Raw genomic sequence first — 20,006 nt, forward strand, 5'->3', positions numbered from 1 at the left:
ATTGTGGCTTGTAATTCTGAACTTATAGCTTGTTCAACCACATCAAGCCAACCACAAGTTATCACAACAGATAAATCTGTGGAAAGATTTCCATTACCCAAGTGCCAGTGAATAAAGCCTTTGTCCAAAAGATGGACTACACACCTACACCTTTGCACACCTAATCCCTGATGACTTTGTATTCATATAGACAGCAATATGGGTACAGTTGCAAGAAAAAGTATGTGAACCCTTTGGGATTACGTGGAGTTTTGCATGAATTGGCCATAAAATGCGCTCTAAACGTCATGTAAGTCACAACAATAGAAAAACACAGTCTGCTTAAAATAATACTACACAAACATTAGCTGTTGTCATGTTTTAATTGAACATAAGGTGGAAACATTCACAGTGCAGGGTGGAAAAAGTATGTGAACCTTTGGACTTAATAACTGGTTGACCCTCCTTTGGCAGCAATAACCTCAACCAAACGTTTCCTGTAGTTGCAGATCAGACTTGCACAACGATCTGGAGTAATTTTGGACCACTCCTCTTCACAAAACTGTTTCAGTGTAGCAATATTCTTGGGATGTCTGGTGTGAATCGCTCTCTTAAGGTCATGCCACAGCATTTCAATCGGGTTGAGGTCAGGACTCTGACTGGACCACTCCAGAAGGCGTATTCTGTTCTGTTGAAGCCATTGTTTTGTTGAATTACTCGTATGCTTTGGGTCATTATCCTGTTGCATCACCCATCCTCTGCGGAGCTTCAGTTGGCGGACAGATGGTCGTACATTTTCCTGCAAAATGTCCTGATAAACTCTGGAATTCATTTTCCCATCAATGACAACAATCCATCCAGGCCCTGAGGCAGCAAAGCAGCCCCAAACCATGATGCTCCCTCCGCCATGTTTTACAGTGGGGATGAGGTTTTGATGTTGGTGTGCTGTGCCTTTTTACTCCACACATAGTGTTGTGTGCTTTTCCCAAACAACTCAATTTTGGTTTCATCTGTCCACAGTATATTTTTCCATTAGTGCTGTGAAACATCCAGGTGCTCTTTTGCAAACTTCAAACGTGCTGCAATATTTTTTTTGGACAGCAATGGCTTCCTCCGTGGTGTCCTCCCATGTACTCCATTCTTGTTTAATGTTTTCCTTATTGTAGATGTGTCAACAAAAATGTTAGCATGTGCCAGAGATTTCTGTAGGTCTTTAGCTGACACTCTAGGATTCTTCTTTACCTCATTAAGCATTATGTGCTGTGCTCTTGCAGTCATTTTTACAGGATGACCACACCTAGGGAGAGTAGCAACAGTGCTAAACTTTCTCCATTTGTAGACAGTCTGTCTTACCGTGGACACATGAACATCAAGGCTTTTGGAGATACTTTTGTAACCCTTTCCAGCTTCATGCAAGTCAACAATTCTTGATCGTAGGTCTTCTGAGAGCTCTTTTCTGCGAGGCATGGTTCACATCAGACAGTGCTTCTTGAGACCAGTAAACCCAAAACAGGTGTGTGTTTTTAAAGGGCAGGACGGCTGTCAGCAACACATCCAATATCATCACACTGATTGGAGTCAAGGTTGGCTCACTCCTGGCTCCAATTAGCTCTTGGAGAAGTCATTAAGCTAGGGGTTCACATACTTTTTCCACCCTGCACTGTGAATGTTGCCATCTTATGTTCAATTAAAACATGACAACAGCTAATGTTTGTATTATTTTAAGCAGACTGTGTTTTTCTATTGTTGTGATTTACATGACGTTTAGAGCACATTTTATGGCCAATTCATGCAAAACTCCATGTAATCCCAAAGGGTTCACATACTTTTTCTTGCAACTGTACCTGTGCATTTGGTTTTTCTTACCTAAATGTAGAACCTCACTTTTTTCACCATTGAATTTCATTTTGTTAGATAGCACCCAATGTTCAAGTCTGTCAAAATCTTCCTGTACCTTAAGCCTATTTTCTGGGGTGTTGGCTACTCCTGCCAGCTTGGTGTTGTCTGCAAATTTGATAAGTTCCCCATCTATTCCCTCATCCAAATCATTGATGAAGATATTGAAGAGTACTGGGCCTAAAACAGAGCCTTTGGGTACCCCACTGCATACTTTCCTCTATACAGATGTAGTTCCATTGAAGACTACACGTTGAGTGCAGTTGGTCAGTCAGTTACAAATCCATTTGGTGGTGATGCTGTCTAACCCACATTCTTCTATCTTATCAAGTAGTAGGTTGTGGTCTATTTTATCAAATGCCTTATTGAAGTCCAGGTAAATTATATACACAGCATTCCTCTGGTCCACTAATTTTGTTACCTTGTCAAAGAATGCAATAAGATTTGTCTGGCATGATCTGTTTTTGACAAACTCATGTTGGCTTTTGGTTATGACTTTGTTTGCCTCTAGGTGTTTGCTGATTCATTGCTTATCTTTTCCAGAATCTTCCCAGGTATTGAAGTCAGGCTGATAGGTCTGTAGTTTCCTGGATCCATTCCCCCCCCCTTTTTTTTGAAGATGGGAATTACATCAGTTCTTTTCCTGTCCTCTGGTAGTTCCCTGGTGCTCCAGGATCTTTGAAAGATATAGTTCAATGGTTCTGACATGACATCTGCCAGTTCCTTCAGAACCTTGGGGTGCAATCCATCTGGTCCTGGTGATTTGAACTCATGTAGGGTGGACAGGTGCTCACCATTTTCTTGCCTATCTTAACTTGTGTTTCTAATCTGTTTTTTTACAGTACTGTTTTTGATAGGTTTGACTGTTTTTTCCCTTTGTGTATATGCATAAAACGAGTTTTGCTTTCTCCCTGTTGCTTGTCACCTTCTTGCCACTTTCTCCTACTAATGGACTAATCCTTTGCACCAAATTAAGTCTGTTCACCTTTGGACCCAAATCCTGAAACACAATAAAAACAGGTGAGAAAGAAGCTAACACTCTTCAACTGCATAGCTGTATTCTTAGGGTTATAGTGTGGTTGAATGCAATGAGACTTCCTTAAGAGTGAAAAAGGGATGCGGTGGCTCAGTGGGTTAGGACGCTGAGCTTGTCGATCAGAAGGTCGGCAGTTTGGCGGGTCAGATCCCGAGTGCCGCGTAACAGAGTGAGCGTCTGTTACTTGTCCCAGCTTCTGCCAACCTAGCAGTTCGAAAGCACGTAAAAAATGCAAGTAAAAAAATATTGACCACTATGGTGGGAAGGTAACAGCGTTCCGTGTGCCTTTGGCGTCTAGTCATGCCGGCCACATGACCACAGAGACGTCCTCGGACAAGCGCTGGCTCTTCGGCCTTGAAACGGAGATGAGCACCGGCCCCTAGAGTCGGAAACGACTAGCACGCGTGTGCGAGGGAACCTTTACCTTTACCTTTAAGAGTGAAAAATGGGATAAAAACAGAACGGAAATAGAAACACTGAACACCAAGAGGGAAGTAGTTGTCAGAATCTTGAAGTTGAGGGAACAACTTCACAAAAAATGTGAGAGTAACAACTTAGCCACAAGACAAAAAAAAACCTCCAATAAATGTAATTTTTATTAAGGATTTTAGTTACAATAGTCAAATCTAATACAAATAAGAAGAAAGTAAAAGTGAAAATGCAAAGATATAGAAAAAAGGGGGAAAAAGGAAAAAAAGCGCAGAAAATGAAAAAAAAGAAAGAAAAGCAAAAATATAATTAAGGGAAAGAAAACGCATAAATTACTTCCAACCTTCCTCATAACAAATATAAAAGGTTTTTGTAATGCTTCACCGTCTTTTCTTTAATCTGACCCATTTTTATGTATAGACAAATCGATAACGTATCATCTTTTCAGTTCTAGCAGAAAGTCCAAATAAGGCTAGCCAGAAATGGCAACATATCTTAATTTAAACTTGATCAAAGAAACCAATGTTATATTCCTTCCTTTTGCTTTTAACCGTCTTAATCTTTAGTCCATTCAAACGATGCTATAGAATTTAATTTCTTTTCTTGATTCTTCTCACAAGATTCTAAATTATTTTTTAACAAGCCTCTTTTGTAAATCCAATGAAAAAAAAATATCCAGGTCACTCTTTTGGTTTATTATGTGTATTTCTCTTTTGATTTTTAAAGCATCAGCCAGTTTCTTCAGCTAGTAGGTAGAGAGTCATCCTTTTTCATGTCATTCTTGCAGTTATTTGCAGCTTCACTTTTGATGCCGTCTCTGTCTTGCCAAATAAAAACTTGTTCCTCATTTGCCGTTTTTTTTGTAACATTTTTTGGACCATGTCTAAGCATAGAAGCAAACATTGATATTGACATTGTACTAACTTCTGGATCTATTTCTCCAAATGTCCTTTGGTGTTTTCAATGTTCAAACAGTTTGTGTCATTTTTATATTCCCAGTTAATTAGAGTGTATTTTTAGGTCTCCAATGTCTTAAAAATAGTTAACAAGCAATTTCTAAACGTGATTAAAAAGGGAGGTTCGTGAACATAATGTTGTTGTGATTCAGGGTCAGCCTGTGGGTTCGGCAGTTGGGTCGGATGACTCAGAGGAGGAGGAGGAGGGGGGTGTTGAAGAACTTGCTGATGGCTTTGAGGCTCCGCAGAGCCCCCAGCCAGGCCCCTCCCACCTGGTGGAGACCCAGCTGTGTGAGCCTGACAGCGTGGATGAAGATGACCCACAGCTGGCCCTGTTCAAGGACGCCCGACGCAGGAGGCAGTCAATTAGGAGTAAACAGAGGAAGGCAATGGGGCTCCTCGGAAGGAGGCACAGAGAAGCCACGCCCTGAACTCTATATAAGGGGAATGTGTGGGAGGGCTGGTTTGCTGAAGGCAACTGCTTGGATTGTTCCTGCTTCTTAGCTCGTGTTTTATGGTTGGTGTCTTGTCTTGCTCTGTTTTATGTGAATAAATTTGGCAGGCTTTATTCCAGCCTCTTGCCGTTTGTAAAGGGGTCGTCCCTGCTTTTGCTGCAGGGCCGGTAGCAGGCTGGTACAGAACAAATGTCTTTTAAAAGGTGCCATTGTGGTTGTGAGCAAGACGGTTATTTCCGTTATTTCCCAGTACTCAAAACCCAGTAGGGACAACTGTCTTGTGTAAGCAACAACTGGCTCTTTATTATTCAACACAATCGTTAGTTCTGCTTTTCAGTCTCCCATCTTTTCCTCCGAAAGCCCCAAGGAAAAAAAAAATCCCCATCAGAACTAAGCATATTTAGAAATCACAAAAAAGAAAGAAAAAGAAAGAAAGAAAGAAAGAAAGAAAGAAAGAAAGAAAGAAAGAAAGAAAGAAAGAAAGAAAGAAAGAAAGAAAGAAAGAAACTACTCAAGGTAGTGGAACAGTATATATAACAAAGCAAATCCAATATTCTGATAATTTCAGGTTTCATAAACGAAAAGGGGAATTAAATGCTGAGTTCCGTTGAGAAAAAGCGTGATATGGAATATTATAAAGCTGACAAAACCATCAAACAAATTTCCATTGCTTCTTACATACCCGTGACATTTCCTGTTATCTGCCGGGCATGTGGTCAGAAGCGTAGATGAATCATTTTGCAAACAGCAGAATGTTTCTTGACTCCTTACAGACTCACTGTGACATTAAATCTCATCTAGTTCTACCATGAGTTTGAAGTTAAAAATATAGATTTTTATACACCTCCCCAAACAAACATTAACTATGTGTTTTTTTTAAAGTAAGCTGGGGTGTACGTGGCCTCCGAGGATATTATGCCCTCCAAAGTTTTAGGGGCAGGCAGCAGCTCCTACAAAGTAATAATCAATTTATAACTGTTATTATTAATAGAAGGGAAAATGATTAAATATGTAAATTACAAGTAATCCTTGACTTCCGAACCAGTTGCCTAAAGACCAGTTACAATGGACTCAAAAACAAGTTACTTATGACCTGTCCTTACAGTTATGACTGCCATACCGTCCCTACAGTCATATCATCACATTTCCAGCGCTTGGCAATCTGCTCACATTTACAACAGGTTGTAGAATCTTGAGGTCACATGATCGCATAGAACAGAACAGAACAGAACAGAATAGAATAGTAGGTGTGAGCCTAAATGGACTCCAGAAGATGGTAGAGGACAGGAAGGCCTGGAGGAACGTTGTCCATGGGGTCACAATGGATCGGACATGACTTCGCAGCTAACAACAACAACAGAATAGAATAGAATAGAATAGAATAGAATAGAATAGAATAGAATAGAATAGAATAGAATAGAATAGAATAGAATAGAATAGAATAGAATAGAATAGAATAGAATAGAATAGAATAGAATAGAATAGGAAGGGACCTTGGAGGTCTTCTAGCCCAGCCCTCTGCTCAAGCAGGAGAACCTGTACCATCTCAGACAAGTGACTATCCAGTCTCTTCTTGAAAATTTTCAGTGATTGAGCATCCACAATTTCTGGAGGCAAAGCTGTTCCACTGGTTAATTTTCCTCACTGTCAGGAAGTTTCTCCTTTAATTCCAGGTTGCTTCTCTCTTTGATCAGTTTCCAGCCATTGGTGGAATAATATAATTAGATAAATTATAAATATATAATTAGCTTTCGACAACTCCTTAGATTTTTATCTTACCTTTTCATATACAACCAAAGGTGGCAAACATACTGATATTCCTTCCTCTCCTCTTTTCCCCACAAGAATCCGGTAAGGTGAGTTGGGCTGAATATGTGGGGCAGACCAAAGTCACCCAGCCATTTTCATGTATAGGATGAAATAAAACTCAGAGTTTCCTGGTTTCTGGGCCAGTACGTTAAACACTAAACTGGTTGTTTTAGTATTTTAGCCTAGCTTTCATCTTGAATACGCCACCACTCAAAGACAAGAGGCAGCCCTCTGCCTTAAAACTATCCCATGTGACTATACTTTAATAAAATTATGGTTTACAAAAGAGAGTGATACATGGAGTTGTAAACTTAATTAAACAAATCGCATCTTGGATTAGCACAATCCATGAATCCTATCTTTTCCCATATTATCTAGGCTGAGATCACACTCCCTTTGGCACAAAAGCTGGCTGGGGGACCTTAAGCCAATCCCTCTCTCTCACCAAGATAAAAATCTCACAACATTATTTAAAATTGTCCCTGAATAGTACTACACCCATACCAAAAGGAGGCCTACTATCAGCTGACAGTCAAACTCCCTTTGTAAGCATCCATGCAAGATCTTCACACAAAACCAGTTTTTGGCTGTCTTATTTTCCCCCCCATCTGTTCTATTGTGTCTGATTCTCGGAGACTGCCTAGACCAGGGGTAGGCAACCTTGGCTCTTTTATGACTCCTGGACTTCAACTCCCAGAATTCCTGAGCCAGGAATTCTGGGAGTTGAAGTCCAGGAGTCATAAAAGAGCCAAGGTTGCCTACCCCTGGCCTAGACAAAGCCCTGCAGTTTTCTTGGCAAGGATTTTCAGAATTGGTTTGCCCTTGCCTTCTTTCTAGGGCTCAGAGAGAGGGACTGGCCCAAGGTAAAACCACTGGCTAAATGCCCAAGGCAGACTAGAACTCACAGTCTCCCCACTTTCAGCCTGATGCCTTAACCTACTATATCAAACCGATTCTATTCTGGTGTTACTGGTTCTCCTCCCCCCACTTCTTCTCCCATTAAGAGATAAGATGTTAATGTACAAACACTACATATTACAGTGTCTCATTGATATAATCAGGGTTGAGATCTGATCTCAACCCTGGTATTTTTAAGCCTTAGTGATTGTGCCCCTTTCCTTTGGGCTGTAAGCGTCACTATTCAAAACTATTTTTGGAAGCGGGAGAGTTGAGTTATTTCAAAAAGGGCTCTTCTCCTTCACTTTATCCTGTGTCAAAACTGTGACAGCAGCAGCATCCCAGACAAACCAGGGCCTGATAAAGAGACAGGGAAAAGTATGCCGGTTTATTTTTCTGCCCACCCAAGGATGGGAAACAGGGGCAAAAGGTAGAGAGAACAGAACACAGGGCAAGAAGGAACTTACCAATGAGTAAAAAAAAATTATGGTGGCAAAATAAACAAGCCCAGCAGGAGTTGCAAGGCACAGCACAGGAAAAAAAATAAAAGTAAAATGTTTTGCAAATTACATATAAGCCTAGTCTGGTGAGCTCGAAAAGGGATGTCACTCAGGTAGTTCTTGACTTACGATTTACAATTGCCTCCATAATTTCTGTTGCTAAGCGAGACAGATATGGCCCATTTTATGACCTTTCTGGTCATAGTTGTTAAGTGAATCATCTGGCTTCCCCATTGACTCTGCCTATCAGAAGCCCGCAAAAGGGGATCACATGACTCCAGGACACTGCAACCGTCATAAATATGAGTCAGTTGCCAAGCGGCTGAATTTTGATCGCATGACCATGGGGATGCTGCAGTCACCTAGATGTGTTGGGACTGTAATGTTCATAATTTATTTATTTTTTGAATTGATTTGCCAGTGAAACTTTGCTTTATAATCCTTAACCCTAATAATTCTGAGCATGGCACTCCATCACAAGCTCAGCAGCTGTCAGTCTGAGAACTTCCTGAAACTGTTCTTATACAGGTAAACCCTAGTTATACCCAAAGAGAGTAGGATAGGGCAATAGATAAACACAAGCAAGCACCAGCTCCCTCAGCTACCATCAGCACAGTCTGTACTCATTAGCTTTATTAGTCATTTACAATAGCCTGAGGAAAGAGAGTTGTCTCAAGTCTACAATAGGGGGTTGGGAAACAACAACCCAGAAGGAATCTGATAGGATCTCTTCCTTGAATGCAATTTGTCTCAGATGTAACCAACTTCAGTTCCTTTTATTTCAGGGAGTTGTATTGCTAACCATTTTGAAATGCGAATCTGGGAGCTAGCACCATTTAAAACAATAAAAACAATATTGTTGGTTTTGAAGACCCAGTTTGGCATAGTGGCGAAGGAGCTGGTTTTAGAAACCAGAAGACTTTTTAGTCCCAGATCTTTTTGGTAGGAAAGTCAGCTGGGGAACTTTGAGCCAACCCACCTCACAGGGTTATTGTGGGGAAAACAACAGGCAGGAGTAGTAGATATGCTCACTACCTTGAGTTATATGTAAAAAAAAAATCAGAAAAAAACATCAAATAATCCCTGAATAGTACTACACACATACTCAAAGGAGTCCTGATAATCAGGGTCCCTTTGTAAGCAGCTGAGCACAAAACCACTCTGCTATTCTGGTATCTGATGGGATGGGGTTGGGTTTTATTAATGTGTTTTAACCTACTTTTTTAATGTATTTTAACTTATTGTAAGAAATAATCAGTGGACGTGACATGATAGCAGTGTTCCAGTATTTTGAGGGGCTGCCACAAAGAAAAGGTGTGTGTGTGTTTCAACCTATTTTTCCAAAGCGCCAGAAGGCAAAGACAAGAAACAATGGATGGAAACGTGACCAAGGAGAGAAGCAGCCTAGATGCTAAGGAGAAATTTCCTGGCAGCGAGAACAGTCAACCAGGGGGAACGGCTTGCCTTTCCAAAGCTGTGGGCTCGCCAACATTGCAGTCACATCAGAAGAAGAAGTAGGAGAAGAAGAAGAAGAAGAAGAAGAAGAAGAAGAAGAAGAAGTAGAAGTAGAAGTAGAAGTAGAAGTAGAAGTAGAAGTAGAAGTAGAAGTAGAAGAAGAAGAAGAAGAAGAAGAAGAAGAAGAAGAAGAAGAAGAAGAAGAAGAAGAAGAAGAAGAAGAAGAAGAAGAAGAAGAAGAAGAAGAAGTTGTTGTTGGAAGTCCAACCCCCTGCTAAGGCAGGAAGTGTCCGAAATGAGACGGAGTCTCCCTTCTTGAGCAGGGGTTGGACTAGAAGACCTCCAGGGTCCCTTCCAACTCCGATGAGGTTCTCCCTTCTCAAGTTGCTCCTCCGCCGGTTGGGATGAACACCGGGTCCCGAAGAGAGAGGGGGGGGCGCGTGTGGGCGAACCAACAATCCGAGCAGCGAAGGCAGCCCCGCTGCTGCGAACAGCCTGCTATTGTGAGTTATCATCCGAGTCGTGGGAATCGCTACCCGGGCGACCTCCCAAGACTCCTCCGGCCCGTTTGCAGCTTAGCCAGCAAAGCTACCCGGCTTCTGTGCTCCTCCAGGCAGCCCCTCTCCCCGGTCAGCTCCCGCTGATTCTCCCCGACCCAGGAGGCATCCGGGAAGCGGCTGAAGGAAGACCCTCGCCAGGGGCGTCTTCCTACAGCTGACTCCGGCGGGTGCTCCGGGCGAGAGGAGGCAAGTTGTCCCCGTTAGAACGACTGCCGGCGTTACCTGGTCCGGAGTGGCCATTCCGGAGACCTGCCAGCACCAGAGCCCGAGGCAGAGCAGCGGCCAAAGGAAGAGGCTCCTCCGGGCGGAGCCCGAAGCGTCCCGCGGAAGCGATCCCGGCGCGAAGCCGCGGCCGGCCTTCATCGCCCCTGTGTATCGGGCGGAAGTGACGCCGTGGGAGGGAGCTGCTGCTGCTGCTGCTGTTGCTGCTGTTGTTGTTGTTGTTGCCGTCGTCGCCTCCGCTTCCACTTTGCCCAGTCCTTGCAAGCTGTCGGGAGGTTAAGTGGGTGGACGAGTGCCCGCCCCTTTTTCTGGTTTCCTCTTCATTTCCAATCGCTTTGGTGAATTTGATTGATGCAGGATTGACTTGGGAGGCCGGTGGGTGGTGTAGTTGGTTCACGTGGTGTCCGTTGTTGTTAGCTGCGAAGTCGTGTCCGGCTCATCGCGACCCTATGGACAAGGTTCCTCCTGGCCTTCCTGTCCTCTTACCATCTTCCGGAGTCTGCTTCGGTGACTCCATCCAGCCACCTCATTCTCTGTCGTCCCCTTTTGCCCTCCATCTTTCCCAGCATAAGGCTCTTCTCCAGTGAGTCCTTCCTTCTCATTAGGTGGCCAAAGTATTTGAGTTTTAGCTTCAGGATCTTTAATAATAATAATAATAATAATAATAATAATAATAATAATAATAATAATAATAATAATAATAATAATAATAATAATAATAATAATAATAATAATAATAATAATAATAATAAATAATAATGTTGGAAGGGACCTTGGAGGTCATCTAGTCCAACCCCCTGCTCAGGCAGGAAACCTTATACCATTTCAGGCAAATGGCTGTCCAGTCTCTTCTTAAAAACTTCCAGTGTTGGAGCATTCACCACCTCTGGAGGCAGGTTGTTCCACTGGTTAATTGTTCTAACTGTCAGGAAGTTTCTCCTTAGTTCTAGGTTGCTTCTCTCCTTGACTAGTTTCCATCCATTGCTTCTTGTCCTGCTTTCAGGTGCTTTGGAGAATAGCTTGACTCCCTCTTCTTTGTGGCAGCCCCTGAGATATTGGAACACTGCTATCATGTCACCCCTCACCCTTCTCTTCATTAAACTACACATACCCAATTCCAGCAACCGTTCCCTATATGTTTTAGCCTCCAGCCCCCTAATCATCTTTGTTGCTCTTCTCTGTACCCTTTCTAGAGTCTTGACATCTTTTTTACATCGTGGTGACCAAAACTGGATGCAGTATTCCAGGTGTGGCCTTACCAAAGCATTGTAAAGTGGTATTAGTACTTCACTTGATCTTGATTCTATCCCTCTGTTAATGCAGCCTAGCACTGTGTTGGCTTTTTTGGCAGCTGCAGCACACTGCTGGCTCATATTGAAGTGATTGTCTACTAAGACTCCGAGATCCCTCTCACAGTTACTACTATTGAGCAAGGTACCACCTATACTATACCTATGCATTTGATTTTTCCTGCCTAAATGTAGAACCTTACTTTTTTCACCATTGAATTTCATTTTGTTAGATAGCGCCCAGTGCTCAAGTCTGTCCAGATCCTTCTGTATCTTAAGCCTATCTTCTGGAGTATTGGCTATTCCTGCCAGCTTGGTGTCCTCTGCAAATTTGATGAGTTCCCCATCTATCCCCTCATCCAAATCATTAATGAAGATATTGAAGAGCACTGGGCCCAGAACAGAGCCCTGGGGCACCCCACTACACACTTCCTTCCATGTAGATGCGGTTCCATTGAGGACCACACGCTGAGTACGGCCTGTCAGCCAGCTACGAATCCATCTGGTGGTAATGCTATCTAACCCACATTTTTCTATCTTATCAAGTAGTAGGTTGTGATCTACTTTATCAAATGCCTTACTGAAGTCCAAGTAAATTATATCTACAGCATTCCTCTGGTCCACTAGTTTTGTCACTTGGTCAAAGAATGTAATAAGATTTGTCTGGCATGATCTGTTTTTGACAAACCCATGTTGACTTTTAGTGATGACTTTGTTTGCATCAAGGTGTTCACTGATTTGTTGTTTGATTATCTTTTCCAGAATCTTCCCAGGTATTGAGGTCAGGCTGATAGGTCTGTAGTTTCCGGGATCTATTTTTTTCCCTTTTTTGAAGATGGGAACTACATCAGCTCTCTTCCAGTCCTCTGGTAGTTCCCCAGTGCTCCAGGATCTTTGAAAAATATAGTTCAGTGGTTCTGAGATCGCGTCTGGCAGTTCCTTGAGAACCTTGGGGTGTAATCCATCTGGTCCTGGTGATTTGAACTCGTCTAGGCTGGACAGGTGCTCACTTACCATTTTCTTGCCTATCTTAACTTGCGTTTCTATTCTGTTTTTTATGGCACTGGTTTGGGTAGGTTGGACTGTTTTTTCCCTTTGTGTAAAGACAGATGCAAAAAACGAATTAAATAGTTCTGCTTTCTCCCTATTGCTTGTCACCTTCTTGCCACTTTCCCCCACTAATGGACCAATCATTTCCTTAACTTTTTTCTTGTTTTTTATATGTTGAAAGATGGCCTTCTTCTGGCCTTTTAAAGAGCAGTCAGGGTTGATCTCCTCCAGGACTGACCGGTTTGATCGCCTTGCAGTCCAAGGGACTCGCAGGAGTCTTCTCCAGCACCATAGTTCAAAGGCCTCAATTCTTCAGTGCTCAGCCTTTTTTATGGTCCAGCTTTCACTGCCTTACATTGAAACTGGGAAGACCATAGGCTTGATTATACGCACTTTTGTTGACAGGGTGATGTCTCTGCTTTTTAGTGTGCTGTCTAGATTTGCCATGGCTTTTCTCCCGAGGAGCAGGCGTCTTTTAATTTCTTGGCTACAGTCCCCATCTGCAGTGATCTTGGAGCCCAGGAAAATAAAATCTGTCACTACCTCCATTTCTTCCCCATCTATTTGCCAGGAATTGAGAGGGCCAGATGCCATGATCTTGGTTTTCTTAATGTTAAGTTTCAACCCAAATTTTGCACTCTCCTTCACCCGCAACAAGAGGCTCTTTAGTTCCTCTTCACTTTCTGCCATTATCACATGGTGTAGTAAAAAAAAAAATCTTTATTGTCAAAGTACAACATGTGTGCATTGAGATTAGCTGAGCCTCTCCCCCCCCGTGATCTCTCCCCCCAACATACAGTGACAACAAACCCTCCATTCTACCACACCATGTGAACCAACTACACCACACACCGGCCTCCCAAGTCAATTCTGCATAAGTTCACAGAGATTATGTCCCATTTAAAAGCCTAACAGCCCACGGATAAAAGCTGTTCTTCAGCCTGTTGGTACGGCTGGCTATATTCCTATATCTCCTACCGGATGGTAGGAGAGTAAAGAGATACCGTCCAGGGTGTGAGTCATCCCTGAGAATCTTCCTCACTCTTCCAAGGCAACGAGCCCTGGCGATGTCATCCAGTGGTGTCAGGGAACAGCCCACAATGTCTTGTGCTGTGCTCACTACCCTCTGTAATACTTTCCTGGCTGCGGCTGTCAGACCAGCATACCAAACCACAATACCATATTGTTGTGATTCAGGGTCAGCCTGTGGGTTCGGCAGTTGGGTCGGACGACTCAGAGGAGGAGGAGGGGGGTGTTGAAGAGCTTGCTGAGGGGATTGGACAGCTTGATGAGAGCCCCCAGCCAGGCCCCTCTCATCTGGTCACGACGCAGACCCAGCTGTGTGAGCCTGACAGCGTGGATGAAGATGACCCACAGCTGGCCCTGTTCAAGGACGCCCGACGCAGGAGGCAGTCAATCAGGAGTAAACAGAGGAAGGCAGTGGGGCTCCTCGGAAGGAGGCAGAGAGAAGCCACGCCCTGAACTGTATTTAAGGGGGAATGCGTGGGAGGGCTGGTTTGCTGAAGGCAACCGCTTGAAAAGCTCCTGTTTCTTGGTTTGTGTCTTGTTCTATTTGTTTTTGTAGCAATAAATTTGGCAGGCGTAATTCCAGCCTCTTGCCTTCTTGTAAAAGGGGTTGTCCCTGCCTTTTCTGCAGGGCCGGTAGCAGGCTGGTACAGAACACATACGATAGGACGCTCTCTATAGTAGACCGGTAAAAGAGGGTCATTAGCCGTTGTTCTACCCTGTTCTTCTGCAAGACCCTAAGAAAGTGAAGCCTCTGTTGGGCCTTTCTAGCCACCTGGGTTGTGTTAACTTTCCAGCTCAGATCTTCACAGAGGAAGAGGAAACTCTCTCTACACAGTCCTCCCCGATGTAAAGTGGGGCAGTGTGTTTGGGGGCGAGGGGGCGTGGGAGCACAAAGGGAGGCTCAGCCAATCTCAATGTGCACGTAGTTGCACTTTGACAATAAAGGTTCATTTCAAATCATTTCAGAACACAGGGGGTCCCTCCACTTACCACGGTTCGTTTAGTGACCATGCAAAGTTACAAACGGCATGGAAACATGTGACCGACGACCACTGCTTTTCACACTTACTGCCTTTGCTGCGTCCCCGTGGTCGCGGGATCAAAATTCAGAAGCTGCGCAGCTGGCTCCTATTTATGACTGTTGCTGTGCGCCGAGGTCACGTGATCCTCATTTGCAACCTTCTGACAAGCAAAGTGTGTGTGTGTGTGAAAAGCCAGATTCACTTAACAGCTGTGTTATTAGCTTATCGACCGCAGTGATTCACTTAAGAGCCATGGCAAGAAAGATCGTATGATGCAGCAAAATTCACTTAGCAAATGTCTCACTTAACAGCAGAAATTTTAGGCTCAGTTATGCTCGCAAGTTGAGGACTGCCTGTATCAGAGGTGAAAGGGACCTTGGAGGTCTTCTAGCCGAACCCCCTGCTCAAGCAAGAAACCCTATACCAATTCAGACAAATGGTTGTCCAATCTCTTCTTTAAAAACTCCAGTGTTGCAACAGTCACAACTTCTGGAAGCAAATCTTTCACTAATTAATTGTGTCAGGAAATTTCTCCTTAGTTCTAGTTTGCTTCTCTCCTTGGACAGTTGTCATCCATTGCTTCTTGTTTTACCTTCAAGTGCTCTGGAGAATAACTTGACTCCCCCATTATGACAACCTCTTAGATCAGGGCTTTTCAACCTTTTCACCCATTGTACCACTTTTAGGATATGGCAACATCCGAGTACCACCAGTCGCCTAGCAAGGTGTCCAAAACCTGATGACCAAAAAAAAAAAAGGAAAAAAGTGATGAAGTACACGTAGTCCTCCATTTACAACAATTTGTTTAGTGACTGTTCGAAGTTAAAATGGATGGCACTAAAAAAAATGCCCCCCAAGCCACAGCCGAGCAAGACACCTGCCTGCCCGCCCAGCGCCGCTCTTTCTCCTGTCCGAGGTTTTCATTGTGAGCATTTCTGTTGAGGATTGGCAGTGGGGGTGGGGTGGGGGGGGGTTGGTTTTTATCCCCCCTGTCTGCTGGGTGGTTGCAGCAGGGTTTGGTCACTTCACATGACCCTGGGACACTGTGACCGTCGTAAATATGAATCAGTTGCCAAGCATCTGAATGTAAATCACAAGACCCTGGAGATACTGCAACTTTCCAGCTGATCGGCGCTTCTTCTGGGTTCAGAAGCGCCAGGATCAGTGCCGAGCTCCAGCTGGAGCCTGGTGCTGATCCTGGTGCTTCCGCTGAGCCCTGACAGCCCTGTAGCTCCAACCGTCTCTCGCTCAGGCTTGTGCGGTGCTGCTACCGGTTCAGCTCATTGCCTTCCCCCTCTACCTCTTTTCTTGGATGGTCGCATACCACCTGCCAGGTGCCAATGTACCACAGGTGGTACCCGTACCACTGGTTGAAAAGCCCTGTCTTAGATAATGGAACACTGCTATCATAAATGAATGGAGATAACTGAGTCTATAATCACTGGAAGGGCTTTGCCTCCAAAAATAGTGGGTGCTCCATCACTGGAGGTTTTTAAGAAGAGATTGGACAACCATTTGTCTGAAATGGTATAGGGTTTTACGCCTGAGCAGGGGGGTTGGACTAGAAAACCTCCAAAGTCCCTTGTTCCAAAGATGCTTTTTCACGAGGCAATTGGGCTTTTGTGTTTTTCTTTGAAGACGTTTCGCTTCTCGTCCAAGAAGCAAAACGTTTTCAAAGGACAATAACGAAGTCCAGTTGTCTCATGAAAAAGCATCTTTGGGACAAGGGACTTTGGAGGTTTTCTAGTCCAACCCCCCTAACCCTAACCCTAACCCCCTAACCCTAACCCCTTAACCCTAACCCTCTAACCCCCTAACCCCAACCCTAACCCTAACTGAGAATGGACTCCAAGATTCCTTCCAACTGTTATTCTGTTATAGTCATTTAAGTTTTGTCGTAGCTAAAACATGACTTTGTTTTTTGTTTTTTAATTTGTTTGTGAAATCCCAAAGGAAATTCTTGTTAGTTGTGTAGTCAGGGTGGTGGTAGTTATATTCTCAAAGATTTCAAAGAATCTTTCTTTTAGTCTTCCTGTTTGCCTCCTTGAGGATATAGCTAATAATTAATAACAGTCTGATTAGGCAACAAACATACAGTATATCTCATTTGGGATTACGCTAACAAGTACCCAATAGCATTCTTCTCTCCCAACACTTGAGTACAAGAAAATCCACAAACACACACAGATGAAAGCAAGAAAAAAAGAGACTCATTTGTTAAGCACTATAGCAAATGTCAAATCGAGCCACAACTATTTGTTTTATTTATTTATTTTATTTATAAACTTCTATGCCACCTATCTCACCGAGACAACTCTGGGCACCTTACAACAAAATGCCACGAAAACACTTAAAACAATAAATAAAAACATAAATTTAAAATGTCATTGAAATTCAGTTAAGCAAAAGGGAAGGAGGGAGCAAAGGGCATATGGGGAGGAGGTGGAATGTGTCTCTAATCCATTAACCACCTCCAAGTTGTGGCTCCCCCATTTGGACCCCAAGCCAGCTGGCAGAGTCAGCTCTTTCAAGCCCTTTTGGAAGTCCCAGAAGGATCTCACTTAGAGAGAGGCATGATGTTCCAGAGGGTGGGTGTCAAGGCAGAAAATACCTGTCCCCTGGACCGCACCAGCTGAAATTCCTTGAACAATGGGGTCTACAGCATGCCTCTTCTGGCCTGGGTGGGGCAGGCTAATCCCAGTGGGATGAGATGGTTTGTTGTGATTCAGGGTCAGCCTGTGGGTTCGGCAGTTGGGTCGGACGACTCAGAGGAGGAGGAGGGGGGTGTTGAAGACCTTGCTGAGGGGGTTGAAGATCTTGCTGATGAGAGCCCTCAGCCAGGCCCCTCCCACTTGGTCACCACGGAGACCCAGCTGTGTGAGCCTGACAGCGTGGATGAAGATGACCCACAGCTGGCCCTGTTCAAGGACCCCCGACGCAGGAGGCAGTCAATTAGGAGTAAACAGAGGAAGGCAATGGGGCTTCTCGGAAGGAGGCAGAGAGAAGCCACGCCCTGAACTCTATATAAGGGGAATGTGTGGGGAGGGCTGGTTTGCTGAAGGCAACCGCTGGGATAGTTCATGTTTCTTAAAGCTCCTGTTTCTTGGTTTGTCTTGTTCCGTTTGTTTTTGTTGCAATAAATTTGGTAGGCGTAATTCCAGCCTCTTGCCTTTTTGAAAAAGGGGTTGTCCCTGCCTTTTCTGCAGGGCCGGTAGCAGGCTGGTACAGAACATGGTTTCTCAAATAATGCCATGCTATCAAGTGCTTCAGAATTGATCAACAAAACTGAATTGAACCTGGAAGCAAACTGGCAACCAGTGCAGCTCACGGAGCAGAGCAGAATAACAGAGTTGGAAAGGGACCTTGGAGGTCTTCTAGTCTAACTCTCTGCTCAGGGACCATTTCGGACAAATGGTTGTCCAATCTCTACTTAAAAACTTCCAGTGTTGGAGCATTCACAACTTCGGGAGGCAAGTTGTTCCACTGATTCATTGTTCTGTCAGGAAATTTCTCCTTAGTTCTAGGTTGCTTCTCTCCTTGATTAGTTTCCATCCATTGCATGCGGAATGGCAGTGTAACATGGGCCACCATCGGGGCCTCAAGAATTGCCCACACGGCTGCGTTCTGTACCAGCTGAAGCTTCTGGATAATTCTACAAGGGTAGCCCTGTGCAGAACACATAGTAGTCCAACTGGAGATGACCAGGACTTGAATGAATGAGGTCAGGGACTCCTGATCCAGGAAAGAGCACAACGTGGCACACAACACAAAATTGCACAAAGGCTCTCCTAGCCATTCATTGAGCAGGAGTCACAAGTCCAGACACCCTATTCCACCCCAAGTTGCATACCTGATACATCTGGGGTAGTGCACTCCCATTCATCACTAAAGATGTTAAAAGTCCTGAAACCTGGAGCTCCACATACCCAAAATATGCTCGGTGGCCCCAAAATAAAACATTAAAATATATGGCAGGAACCTCCTACTATTTAAGAGATTTAGAGACCTGTGTGATTTTGGTCAACTATACTGCAAAGGCGGTTTGGTGAGCTCCATTTAGGTGTTTTGAAATGTCTGTAGTCCTGCAGATTGTGCGATACTGAATCCCTATTAGTTAATATGATTAATATGATTCCCTTGGTATTGTTTGTATACCTGGAGTTAGATAATTTTTTAAGTCAATAGGCTGACCCCTGCAGCATTAAAAAGAACTTGCAAGGAAAATAATAATTAACAAAAGGGCTTTTTTGGCTGTCAGTACTAAAAGTTAGGGACGCGGTGGCTCAGTGGGTTAGGACGCTGAGCTTGTCGATCAGAAGGTCGGCAGTTTAGCGGGTCGAATCCCGAGTGCCGCGTAACAGAGTGAGCGCCTGTTACTCGTCCCAGCTTCTGCCAACCTAGCAGTTCGAGAGCACGTAAAAATGCAAGTAGAAAAATAGGGACCACTACGGTGGGAAGGTAACAGCGTTCCGTGTGCCTTTGGCGTCCAGTCATGCCAGCCACATGACCACGGAGACGTCCTCGGACAAGCGCTGGCTCTTCAGCTTTGAAACGGAGATGAGCACCGGCCCCTAGAGTTGGAAACGACTAGCACGCATGTGCGGGGGAACCTTTACCTTTTTTACCTTACTATAAGTTAGGTGGAGGAAGGGGTGGTTCAGCTATTTGGAGAAGGTGGCATGATGGTTATACATGGGCCGAAGGCAGATCCTCTTTTGTGATATTAATATCCTCTTTTGAGAAACACAGATATGTTTGATCAGCATGCAGATTCAAGATAAATTATCTGACTTATGTACGTGGGGATATATCAATAATGAAACTTAGCAGTCCAGCGTATAGACAAAGGTTCCCCCTTATAGTTCACTGAGATTAAAGAGTAAACAATAACACAGCATTAAATAGCAACTTTTAAAGAGTCCTTCCCAAAGGTCTTTCTAAAAAGTGTCATTTTCTAACTATTTCATAAAAACACGGGCTAGGAATTTGCAAAGAGGGTTAAATTTCTAGACTGTAGTAAATCGCTGAGGGTGGGGACAGCTTAAAAACGGCAAAGATTGTTCAAAATGATCTCTCCAGATGGGAAAAAAATGAACATCAACATAATACATGTGACTCAGTGGAAGCACCCATGAAGTGATGGAACAAATGAGCACTAGCAATAACGGTAATTCTTAATTTCGCGCTGATAAAAAGAGAAGAACAAGCATTTACCCTTTAGTGTCTAATATAAGGCAGTTTCCTGTATCACAAAGGGCAAATAAGTGCTTAGATCCTTTTAGAAAGGGAGAATAATCATACTAGAATGGAATGGAATAGAAGCAGGAAGGGACCTTGGAGGTCTTCTAGTCCAGCCCCCTGCTCAAGCAGGAGAACCGTCCTATACCATCTCAAAGAAGTAATTGTCCAGTCTCTTCTTGAA

The 20,006-nt window shown here is 43.9% G+C and overlaps 1 protein-coding gene across 1 annotated transcript in view; it reads right to left on the minus strand.

Moving 5' to 3' along the window:
* NEU1 (neuraminidase 1) overlaps window positions 1-10,429 on the minus strand; it is a 31,719-nt gene extending 21,290 nt beyond the window's left edge. The window contains exon 1 of the mRNA XM_081321026.1: window positions 10,195-10,429. Coding sequence (XP_081177152.1) covers window positions 10,195-10,335 — 141 coding nt within the window. The 5' untranslated portion in view covers window positions 10,336-10,429. The remainder of the gene's footprint in view (window positions 1-10,194) is intronic.
* Between the last annotated feature and the right edge of the window lie 9,577 nt (window positions 10,430-20,006).

Source organism: Vipera berus (genome assembly GCF_964194415.1).
Source record: "Vipera berus genome assembly, chromosome: 2".
Classification (NCBI taxonomy): domain Eukaryota; kingdom Metazoa; phylum Chordata; class Lepidosauria; order Squamata; family Viperidae; genus Vipera; species Vipera berus.